General features: G+C 38.5%; 1 protein-coding gene across 6 annotated transcripts in view; it reads right to left on the minus strand.

Annotated features, from left to right (window-relative positions):
- MYO3A (myosin IIIA) overlaps window positions 1-13,008 on the minus strand; it is a 121,166-nt gene that overhangs the window by 80,435 nt on the left and 27,723 nt on the right. For all 6 annotated transcript variants that reach the window (XM_071734996.1, XM_071734998.1, XM_071734995.1 and 3 more), the window contains exons 4-5: window positions 4,104-4,208; window positions 3,189-3,288 (exon numbers count right to left, since the gene is read on the minus strand). In XM_071734996.1, coding sequence (XP_071591097.1) covers window positions 3,189-3,288; window positions 4,104-4,208 — 205 coding nt within the window. The remainder of the gene's footprint in view (window positions 1-3,188; window positions 3,289-4,103; window positions 4,209-13,008) is intronic.

Genomic DNA, 13,008 nt, shown 5'->3' on the forward strand with positions numbered 1-13,008 from the left:
GTGGCTTGGACAATTCAAACTAAAACTTCTATCTGCCAGCTACTTGATAAGAAATTGAGCTCTGGAGGCATTGGTGTGGAGATGTTATGAACTCATTTACTTGATTTGATCATTAATCTATGAACTGGGATTGGCTGTTAGATATGATAATGTTGCTGAGATGATTAAACAAAACTACAGCAGATTTTTATAGGAAAGCAAAAATTTTACTCTTTTAAGCAATCTGGGTGAGACTTTGCCACGCTATTTGTTCAAAGTCTTTCTCCTTTCTTTAATTATCAATACCTCTACAAAAGGGAAACAGTTCAGACTGTTAGCCTGGATTTTGAGATTTTTCCACACACTTTCTGTGCCACCTCAAGCCACTCAGTCTCTCAAAATTTCAGATCCTCAGCTCTTAAGTGGGAATTATAGTAATTTATGTCCTCATAAGAGTGTTGTGAAGGTCATCCATTAGACTGCAATGCCTATGAGACAACCATAAGGCAATGTCTATAAATTGTGTCCCAAAATGAAGCTTCTGGAAAGTCAATACTGCTGTGAAACAAAAGATTCACAGTGGTGTTACACTGCACACCAAGTTCTAAGAGTACAAAAAGAACAAGGAAAGAAAAAGTGATTTAATTCAATGAAAGTTAACTGTTTTTTCACTTACAAGTCTTAAAAAGTTCCTAAGTGTACTTTAAAACAAAAACAAAATAAATAAATTTTAAAATGTCAGAAGTTCAAGTTATATGATCACAGAACACAGGCTGAGAATAGGTCCTTTTGTAATACTGTTTTCTATAAGGCACTTCACAGGTTCATCATTCAGATACAGGTTTTGTGCACTTGTTCACATGAAAACAACCATAAAATGTATCAGTGAGAAGAGAAGAGAAAAGAGCTCTTCAGGAATAAATCAGCATCCAGCATCCAGGAGAATGAAATAGACAAAATTATCTTGGCAAGGGCTCACTTCCTCTGTCAAGTGTGAAAAAGTCCTTGATACACGTCTCTGCTCCTCTCTCCACAACAGAAAAGCTGTGTGCATACTAGAAAGGGCTGTGTGATTATTTGGGTCATTTTAATTTTCTTGCATGGTCCCATGTAATAATTGGTTCAACCTAAAACAAAAACTTTGCTTCCCCTGAGTATATACAGAGAAAAAACAAGAATCTGCATTTCTGCCTCATTCTATAGCCTTCACATTCACAAGTTCATATAACAAAAGATGGCTACATGTTTCAGTCCTTGATCCTATAAATGTTTATGTGCAGCAGTCTATGGCAGTGCCAAAATGAGATATTTTGATCAACTCCCATTCCTGGCTAAAAAATCCTCTTGGAATCTGATTAACATGGGTTTAAACCCTCTTAAGTAGAAGACATAAATCCTCCGAATCCAGCTGAATACCTTAAACATCAGCCTGAAAGGTGAATAGTATGTCTCCCATGATGATTTTATGAAGACTGTATAATATTTTCCCATTTGAAACTACAAAGTCTTGCTTTCAGATTGGTTTGGGGGAGGAAAAAAAAGCCAGAAAAAAATCAATCTATTCTTATATTCACGTGCAGTTGCTACATTCCTTTGAAAGGAAGGACTGTAGGTATTACAGACCTCTCTTCAACCCACAAGTAAGTTTGTGTCTGTACATTTGTTTCTTGCACATGTTCTTATCTGTGCTTCGGCATCACATTTTTTCCCACAAGATTTTTAAGATTGTTTTTCAATTACAGCCTTGGAAGTAGATCACAGTAGCTGAGGAATAAAGAATGCAGGTCCTCATCCCTGTAGCTTTGTATGTTTTGACACCAGCATAAGTGAATTAATTTTCAGGAACACTGATCCTCCATGGCTTTAATTGCCTTCAGGACCTTAAAAAAATTAGCATCCCCAACACATTAAAAAACTATGGGCAAAAATATTGATTTTGTATCACATTAAGCTTCCAGACTATCAGAGAATACTAGCAAGTGTATGGCAGATCATTTAGGAAGTCTGAAGGCTTTTTAATGGAAATTTTAATCTGAGGAATAAAACAATGAACAAAAATACATGAATTCTCAGAAGATTTAGCAGTCCTAGCAGTTGCAGGGGGTTTGTGTGTGGAGTAGTAGAAGCTGAATTAGTACAATCTACTGGCAGGAAGACACTATACTAGGAGAGTTAAACCCCCCTGATTAATTTAAACATTTTTAATGTATCAATTGAATAAATCTCAGTACAAATGGAAGGGTAAAGGAAAAATAAAGATTTTCCATCTGCCATGGAATCATGATATTTACAATTGTATGCTATGCTGTGAACTAGTGACCAGTTAATTGAATTTAAACATTAGAAGACAGGGTGCTATGAGAGGGTAATAGTTAAGAACAAGCATTGCAAATTTTGATTCCCTCCATATATAAAACAGCAGACAATACATTTTTAAGGAAAATCACTGTGGTGTGGTTGATAAATAACACTTTGCATCCACTTACCTGTGTCTCTGCTTTTCCCTTTTGGTTGTGAAACCAGATGGCAGAGTTCAAGAATCACTTTAGGTCTAACAGACTTGAACAGCCCTCTTTTCACTTCATGTCAGTCCTTGGATTTAGACTTACAAGAAGTAATGTTAGTCTTCCCAGACTTTGAAAAGTGGGGATTTCCTATAAAATACCTACTACTCTACTGCCTTGAGGTAGCATCTCTTGTTTCAAATGAAGCTAATCAAGTACATGTGACTGAGGTGGAGCTCCACCACTCTTTACAATACCTAGGAAATTTTAAGTCCTCTCATACACAACATGAAGCTTTTGTCTATTGGCTCCTAATTTCACTGAACCAGAACATGGTTCTGGAGGAAGTAAACACTAACATTATTTGGAACCCTATTAAATCTCTTCAACACTTCACTGACTATGACTGCCCCAAACCATTTGGCACTTAGACATATTATAACTTCTATTTCTTAGTCATGATACCAAAACAGCATTAGTAAAGCTGCTGGAAAACCCGAAGTTGTAAAAACACTGAGTTTGTGAATATTTTATTTCTACCAAGTTAAAAAAAACAACTTTGGCTATCCAAATACTTTTCAATAAAGAACTCAAAAACCTAATAAAAACAAATATCATTAATCTTTTATGATTTCTTTACTCTGTTTTATTTTCTGTACTTCAGATGTAAAACATTGGGTTTATGTGTAAGTAAACATAACATACCAAAATCCACAAGCTTGACTCCTCCTTCAGTGGTCAGAAGTATATTATTTCCCTTAATATCACGGTGGATAGTTTTGTTTTCATGCAAATGCTGAAGTCCCTGGAAGGTGAGATGGAAACATGAACTTTTTACTAACTGCTCTGTCCTCTGTATTACATTTGCAGAACAAAAAGGTAGCAGAAAAGTATGAAAAAACCTAAAACAAGTTATCTTTTTAAGTAAAAAACACAGAAATGTAATTCTTACTGGAAAAACACTTGGCACATCATGAGGAATATTTATTTTTTAAGTGCCCCACTTTATTTCAAATAGAAATCTTAAAACACAAGCAGGGGAAAAATGCACTATAAATCTGCATTAAATATTACACTTTTAGAGTACAAATTCAAAGAAAACTGCTGGGGCCTAAATTCCACTGCAGAAAGTCACATTCTGGTTAAAACAAAATGAAAAATAAAGACACTTGTTCCTGATTACCAGAAAAAAAAAAAAAAAAAGTTCTTGGAGCAGTGTTTGAATTATATAGATCTGTTGATCATTTTGCTATAAAAATATTTTGGATCTAGACATAAGTAGTTCAAAAGTATTTTGACAATATTTACCCCACCAACAAAAAAAAAAAAAAAAAAAAAAAAAAAAAAAAAAAAAGTTATTTTGATGCAGAACTGTATTTAATAAGAAAATTAACCAGTGGGGAGAAATCAATTTCCATTACCTTAATAATGAAACAAACAGATTAATTGTTCTTTACCTTGCTTGTTTAAAAAGAACCCTCTGAGTTACATATTACCTAAATTTCATTAATCACAGCAATAACACAAGATACTGAGCTGTGTTAGTGGGGACATGCTCTTCACTCAAAGAAAAAAAATGAGCTGAATATTGACTGTCCTTTCACTGAGAGCTTATCTTACCATCAGAGCTTCATGTAAAATGTAAGCGATTATAAGTTCATTCATCCTTTCACCTCTCTTCAGAAATCCTTTCACAAGATCAGTCACGGATCCACCATTGCACAGCTGTAAAACATCAGGAGAATATAAAAAGGAATTAAGAAATAAGAGAGTAGCCACCTGGTTTAAGTTTTCAATAGTCTTTCTATTTGTAGTCAAACAAGCTTCTATAAACCAGCAAACCACAAATTTGTCCTTATGCCTACCATGTATACAAACATACAAAACAACTTTTGCTAATTTTTCTTCCACTACTTTCTGCATTTAATAATTCTCGACATAAGCACAGCAGTGGTTCTCTGTTTTGCTGTGGACATGGTTGCTTTTCACTGAAACAGAAGTAGCTTATAGTGCAATAAATTTGCTGGGAAGGCACGTTCTGTGGGGCACACAAATGGCTTCTGACATTTATCATGTGCAGCTCACCAGCGATGCAGAGTATTAAGGCATCAATTTTCAGGTGCAAAAGCTACATACAACATAAAATGGATTTAAGGCACCAGAACACAGAGAAATTCCCCCAAGAAGAAAATCTTCCAAGGGGAAAGCTGCCCTCTTTGCCAAGCAACATTTAATTCCTAGTGCAGAAGGATGTTATAGTTTAGGGGAACGGCACCATGGAAAGTGATGAAAGTACTGTGGGAAGAAAGGTTTCATCTCCCACTGAAACTGGTCGACCATGGGTGTAAGATGAATTACAGCCCTTGTAGCATCAGCATTGTCAGATTCTTGTTTGAGCTGCATAGACAGTCTACACTGGAAATACCTTCTTTAGTCTAAGATCCAGTTAGACTCCAAGAACCCTCTGTCCTGTCGCACATACATGGGAAGCAGACGTTTGGCCTTGCTCTCTAAAAAGTTTAGTGAGCACATGTTACCAGCAGCTTAATTCAGACCTGCAGTATTTTATATGTTAATGGCTAAACCTTTATTCTGCAGGAGGAAGCAACACTGTAAATTTGATACCTCTGTAGCAGTTACACACATACAAAGATGAAATTGGTACTTAAGCCCTTAATGATCCATAATGTACCTAATAATACTCTGATTGAAGAGCCAATGCCTCTGTAGAGGTATAGTTGCTTCCTAGAAAACAGTGTGAAAAAATTCTAAGTTTTACACTGTATCATCCCATAGCTTTTCATATGAAAATAACTACCCACATATGGCATTTCACAATGTAGCACAAAATGGTAATTCCTTTTGGCTACAAATTTGAGGTCCATTCTAATCCAGGGCATAATTTATCAAAAAAACCTTTCAACTATAAAACTCTGGACATCAGATACTTTTGTATATGATTTTTTTAATTGGTTCTTTTACAGCTCTGATTTTTTTCTGTGCTGCAATTACAAAAAGACTTGCACCTTACAGTATAAAACATTTTACAGCCCTTTGTATCCAAACACAACAATAATTTTCTGACTACCTCTGGAAGCCCTGGGCTGAGTCGAATTTGCACCACATGAACACCTACACAAAGACCACTCAGTACCTAAGTCTTGTTGCACGATGTGTGTGTTCTTCATCAGGTCAATGAGGGCTCTGTTCTGATAGATGCTGAGCTCTACAGCAACAATCTTTGAACTCACTTAATCTCTTCAGTGGGACAACATGCATGTTTAGAGAGGGAAGAACTGATATGCTTAAATTATGAGATTAAGAGCTTTGCTGGATCAGGGTCAGATTCTGAAGTAGGATTTAATTTACTGACTTCAGCTGACTTACTGTCTACACTGAATTTTTCTAAGTTTTGTTAGGGTTTTGTTGGTTTTTAATTGTTTTTTACTGTTTTTGGTTTTGTTTTACAATGAGATTATCTTTCCAGGGTCTCCACTGTTTTAACTTTTCTTCATCACCAACATGTTTGATCAAACCGAGTGGGACTGAAGCTGATTAGTGACAAACCAATTGTAAAAGAAATTACACACATGATATTCTTCAAACTACTTTTCTTCATTGTCAAGCATAAAATTTTTGCTTCTTATAAAAAGAACTACTTCTATTTTCTTTACAGAACAGGATATCTGTTAGTCTTTCTATTTAAGGTAGAGAAAACTAACCCAGGAAAGGAATATATTCTTTTTTGTTGGTGGGAGAAGGAAGAAACTATATCTCAGAAATCACCTTCTTCAAAATTTATTTAGGTCTAAAGTTAGGTCTTTAGGTCTAAAGTTTAGTTAGAACCAAAACTGAACTTATTTGCTTGGGTCAGCAATGTTGATTTTTACATTCTAAACATGTTGCTTTAGCTAATTTTTCTACCCCTCACAAGGTATAGAGTCCTATTTTGAGATAAATATCTGTATTATAAGATAAAACCTATCTAAAATATCAGGTAAAGTACGATACTAAAACTGTGATTATTTTAGACCAAACCAAAACTGAAGCTGAGTATGTAAAAGGCCAGCTGAGCAGGTCTTGAAGAAAAAAAGCAGAAGGCACCCACACTACCATGGAAATTCTCCATGGATTCCCAAGGCAGGGTGGCTGCTTAGGCAGAGTTCAGCTGAGGCTGTCATCAACGCAGGCTCTTCCATGCACTGGGCACCTTTTCTTTTACTGCTTCTGGCTCAAAGAGTTGTACTTTCACTTGCATCAGACAATTTTTATCTTCCTGAGACCACTAGCATAGGAGGGAGAGGAGGAAAAAGGCTAGGTATTAGGATGCAAACAGCTATAAGGACAAAAAGGGATTATTGGAATACAACTACAATTAGAAAAGGAGATTATGGCAGATACTGTATGTGTGTGCTCTGAGCTGTGCAGGGCAGGAGAGGGGAAACAGTGACGACAAGGATGACACAGGTTAGTATTAAGCTTGTTCTATTTTTCTACATGCTAAACAAGTCCTCATGGGTAAAATGTTGCATCTGGTCTCATTTTCTATTTCTGTTGTCTGCTTTTTGCAAGTGAAGCTGCCACATGTCCTTAGAAGCATGCTCATAACTATAGTTCTACTGTCTTTCTTTGTTACGACTCAGGCTATCACACTGCATGTGTGTTCAATGTAAGTTTATGAACACCTCAAAGAGTCCCTATCCTAACACATCAAGTTTTTCTCTTCCCTCTCAAAAGAAGCTATAGAAAACTACAATACTCATGCCCTGAGTAGTGTTGAACCATGCTTGCTTGAGAATATGGGTAGACAGGGAGATAAATTATCCTTGGGGATGTTGATGTGGAACAAATTCATGACATAAACACATAAAGGGGGAACAAATAACCCATACATCATAAGTATATGTGTATATATATGTACCAGATTTCCTTAAGTCATAAAGTCCTTCAGTGAGAGATATGAGAGATTACAGTACAAACATTATTCAGCAGTACTTCCATACTGGAATTTTCCTGGGTGTTGCTATATCTTGCAGTTTAAAATTATATATAATAGATAATTTCTGCTTCTTCTGTAGTGGCATAGTGTCCACAGTAAAAAAAAACTATGTAGCCTCTTCCCAAGTTATCGTGCTTGAGTTAAGCTAACTGTAATGCTTGGATGACAATAAATCAAGAACTCAACAGATAACTTTTTAAAAAAAGACTTTTCTAGTTTCCAGTGAAACATCTAGAGATGAGAGGTGCTGGTAGCTATTATTTTGTTGAAAGCATTGTGAACTCATATGGCCAAATAGCTCATTAGTCTGTTTCAGTACTCCACATAATTTGGTAAAATCACCTCAGAATGCTTTGATGAAAGGCACTAGACTAGAAGCAGAAAATGAGAAACACATGGAGAACTTGGGACACAGACATACTACAGAAGCCAAGCTGTGCCACAGGGCTGCTTCCTACCCTGAAGGCCAAAGTAACTCACCAAATACAAATACAAATGTCCTATCTGTCATGAGCCATGGGGTCTAATGGGAGGAGAAAGTAATAACTCAAGTTCTCTCTCCTACACTCACAGAACACACATTCACACATTCTCTCTTGCATGCACAGATGCATTTATTGCTGTTTGCATCACTTCTATAATACCTATTTCAAGCAATTAGTAATCCTAGGAGGAAAACCGAGTATGGGAGAAGGGGTGGTGATGTCTGTTAGCTCAGGTTTGGCAGCAGCAGTAGCAGATATTAACTGAAGGGACTTTCTCAGTTTGATTCTCAGATAACACTTATTCTGCTATCTGAAATGCATGCAAAACCAGACCCTTCAGTCTGAACTGTTTTTAAGAAGTCTCCAAAGGCTGCGTTTATCTAACGAGGATAGAAATCCTCTTTTAAGCTTTGAACAAACTTGATTTAAAGAGAGAGATTCTTATAAATGTCCAGCCTATGAGACACAGTAAGGGAAGATATTAGTGATCCTCCCACAAGGATGTTATTTAGAAATGTCATTCTGATAACTTTTTACATGAGCAATTTTCATTGATTTAATGTTAGTCACTTCTTTTGTCATTCTCTTGTGATTTACAGGTTATTTTCTTAACTGGCAGTATTTTCACTGCCTGCACTGCTAGAATGCAAATATTACTTGCAAACACAAGCAAGTAAAATGGGGTAAACTGAACATGGGATATATAAAAGGGAGTGGAGAAGACAGAGACAGATGCTTCCCATATGCACACAGGAAAAGATAAAAGTCAGCAATCCCCAACTGCAAGATAGTAGATTTCTATGGGACATAAAGGAAAAATTTTCCTATACAGAGTGGTTAAGCACTGGAACAGATTACTCAGTCTGTGTTAGCTCCATTCTTGGGAGATATTCAAAAGTTGAATGGAAAAGGCCCTGTACAACCTATAAATTTAACTTAATAATCTTCAAGCAGGAGCTGAATGAAATAATCTCCAAAGGCCTCTTCCAAGCAAGCATTTCTATGATCCATAATATTTCAATTCTAAAATATTCACTCCTTAATATGGGTATTTGGACAGCAGAAACAGGGGAAAAGGACTAAAGAAAACTTGCATACTTAGACCAAGGGAAAGAACAATGTGATGGAAAACTTGAAACATGTGAAAACCTGCCTGAAAGGTCTGTAGGTCTGATGGTCACACAAAGCTGTATCAGAAAATGTGTTTGTGACAGGGGTAATGAAGGGCTCCTCCCTTATGATTTTCTGGCACTCAAAAGGCAAAGACTCATACTGGGATGATACACAGTCCTCCACCCACCCATCTGCCACAACCCTGGGCTACTGTAGTTGAACTATTAGTAAGGAAAGCTATCTTCAGCAATAGATGCATAAAATAGCATGATCCTAAAACACATGAAAGATCAGTTAGAATTTTCATCACATCACAGTCATGCAGGCATTCTTTGTAGGTCTTAGTTGCTCTTCCCCTGACCTGGCCGATAGATTTCTCTATTCAGCTCCTCTGGATTCTGATGTCCATTGAATAAGGTTTCAGTATCAGCTTTGCTTTTAAGAAAACTACCAGTTGCACCTTTTTTAAGGCTATCATAGCCTTTAATCATCCAACTGCTCCTGATATATGCATCTGCACTAAGCTGCCAGGTAGCATTTGCTTGCATCCAGCAGTTGTCAAGGTGCTTTCATCTTATTTCAGTAGCCTGGATGAGAATAGCAGGGTAACTGCAATTACTGTCTTCCTTCTCTTTACCAGCTGCACAGACATAAATGACTTGGTAGTAAATCACCTATGTACAGCTTACAGCATGCATGGATGATAGTTATGAAATGTCATATTGTCCAACCTTGCTTTAATTTTATTACACATAAGAATGCTAAAAGCATCTCAAGCACAAATCTCCATTTTTTTCTGTTCTTAGTATAGATCAATAATCTGACCTGTTCCACTGAGCACGCTGTACAGCCCCTGAGCTGACTGGACCTTCCTTTTAGTACTGACTGCAGGAAGACTAGAAGATTTTGATTTGTTGCTGTTCTGTTGTCATAAAACTACAGAAATATAGGAGGTAAAAGGGAGCTGAAGAAATAATTCAGTCCACCATATCTGCACTGTGTTGAGATCTGCTGCTTTCAAGCGGTCCTTGAAAAGACATTTGTCTAACCTGCTCCTAAAAAAACTCCCACTGCTGGAGACTTCAGTCTTTCAAAGTAGACTATTTCTGTGTTTCTCTAGCCTGGTAGAGCATTTTTCCTAATAGCCAACCTGAATCTTTTTTGCTCTGATAATAAATCATCATTTGCAGAGGTCCAGAGCAACAGATGTCATCTACCTGGACCTCTGCAAAGCATTCAACACTGTCTCTCATGACTTCTGATCTCTAATCGGGAATGATACAGATTTGATGGAAGGACTACTCATTGGATAAGGAACTGGCCTGATGGTCACACCCAAAGAGCTGTGATCAATGGCTCAGTGTCCAAATGGAGATGTGTGATGAGTGGTGTTCTTCAAGAGCTGGTGCTATTTAAAAAGTTTGTTGGTGACATGGACAGTGGAATCAAATGCACCCTCAGCAAATTTGCTGACGACTCCAAACTGTGTGGTGAAGTCAACACAGGGATGGGAAGGGATGCCATCCAGAGGGACCCTGACAGGCTCAAGAAGTGGGCTTGTTAAAGTGCAGAAATTTCAGCAAGGCCAACTGTGAGGTTCTTCACCTGGGTCGAGGCGACCCCAAGCATGAATAACGGTTGGGAGAGGAAAGGATTGTGGACAGCCCTGAAGAGAAGGACTTGCAGATAGTGGTGGACCAGAAGCTCAACATGAGCCTCCAACATATGCTTGCAGCCCAGAAAGGCAACTGGGTCCTGGGCTGAATCAACAGAAGCACAGACAGCCTGTCAAGGGAGGTGATTCTCCCCCTCTGCTCTGCGCTTGTAAGACCCCACCTGGAGTACAGTGTCCAGTTCTGGAATCCCCAGCATAAGAAGGACACAGAGCTCCTGGAACATGTCCAGAGGAGAGCCACTAAAATGATCAGAGGGCTGGAACACCTTCCCTATGAAGACAGGCTGAGGAAATTTGGGCTGTTCAGTTTAGAGAAGAGAAGGCTCCAAGGTGACCTCTTAGTGGCTTTCCAGTATCTGGAGAGGGCCTACAAGAAAACTGGGGTAGGGTTTTTAAACAGGTGTGTAGCAAGAGGGCAAGGGGAAATGGTTTAAAACTGGGTGAGGAGATTTGGCTAGACATGAAGAAAAAATTCTTTCCTGTGAGGGTGGTGAGACACTGGCACAGGTTGCCCAAGGAAGCTGTGGATGTCCCCTCCCTGGAAATGTTAAAGACCAGGTTGGATGGGGCCTTGAGAAACCTGGTCCGGTGGGAAGTGTCCCTGCCCATGCAGGGGGGTTGGAACTAGGTGATCTTTAAGGTCCCTTCCAACCCAAACCATTCTTTCATTAGTGATTCTATGATTATTCTCTATTTAGCATAATCTTTGCCAGACTACTGTCACAGTATGACACTTTTCTCTTTTTCAGGCTGTACATAGTTGCTGTAATCTTTTGAAAGCATCCATGTTTTCTAAATTTAGGCTGCCTGCAATTTGCCACTGATGTTTGTGATATATTCTGCCCCAAACTGCATACTGTCTTTATGACACCACATTAGTCTTCCTGAGTTTATCCTTAAATGCCTGTACCTTGGCTGTGCAGTTTTGTTTCTCCTAATCGAAAGCATTTGAAAACATTAAGAGAAGCACACTCTTCTCTGCATCAGCTAATTTGATATTGTGTGTTTAACATCTTTCAGTAACTGCCAGCTACCCAGATTTCCTTAATTTTTATGCTGTTTTTCCCACACATGTACCTCCTAGTTCCCAAAGCTGGGTGAAACACACTTTCCTGAAGCCCATTATCTTTTCCACCATCCTTCCTTTCCTCAGGAAAGTGAACACAATTGTGCTGGGGTCTTTTTCACTCGAATTTCTTTCCATCTTCAACTTTTCAAACAAGATCTTCTTTAATAGAACAAAATCAACATGACACAACCACTTCCAGAGTAATTTTCTTTGCCTTCTGTCCCTAAGGCAGAACTTGATGGACTGTCTGTCTCACAGTCCTGGTTGTCACACAGGGTCAATTGTGACCAGTTTAACTCCTGTGCCCTGCCTACAGTGTGACATGTCTTCCCAACTATTACCACTTAAGAGCAGATTCCACTAACAGCATTGAAAGCCAAGCACAAATTCTTGAAGGTCACAGAATCATAGAATGGTTTGGGTTGGAAGAGACCTTAAAGATCATCCAGTTCCAACTCCCTGCGTGGGCAGGGACACCTTCCATTGTACCAGGTTGCTCAAGGTCCCATCCAACCTGGCCTTGAACACTTACAGGGAGGGGGCAGCCACAACTTCCTTGGGCAACCTGTGCCAGTGTCTCACCACCCTCATAGGAAAGAATTTTTTCTTCATGTCTAAGCTAAATCTCCCCTCTTCCAGTTTTAAACCATTTCCCCTTGCCCTCTTGCTACACACCTGTTTTAAAAACCCTACCCCAGCTTTCTTGTAGGCCCTCTTCAGAACTGGAAAGCCGCTACGAGGTTACCTTGGAGCCTTCTCTCCTCTAGGCTGAACAACCCAAATTCCCTCAGCCTCTCTTCATAGGGGAGGTGCTCCAGCCAGGTCCTTACGAAGACTTGCAGGGAACTAAATCAGTGTCTTCAACAGGCTGAGGTTCAATACACAGCTCCTGTCTGTGCTGTGTGGTTTTAATTTCAGCTCAAATGGAAGCAAGATGTGCACTGTGACTCCTATTTTTCCTAACAAAAGTACAAGATAATCAATAAGCAAAAGAAACCATAGCAATGTTCTATGCTTTTACGTAAAGTTGATTGCTTTCAATTTAGTGTGAATGAAATGTACCAGTGAAACAGGTATCTTTCCTGAGTTATTTAGCTTCACTGCTCACAAACCTCGTGGTATTGATGATTGTGCTTTTTTACATCATCTAGCACCTCCAGGTCTGTGTTAGTCACAGCCTCCTG

Source organism: Heliangelus exortis, chromosome 2 (genome assembly GCF_036169615.1).
Source record: "Heliangelus exortis chromosome 2, bHelExo1.hap1, whole genome shotgun sequence".
Classification (NCBI taxonomy): Eukaryota; Metazoa; Chordata; class Aves; order Apodiformes; family Trochilidae; genus Heliangelus; species Heliangelus exortis.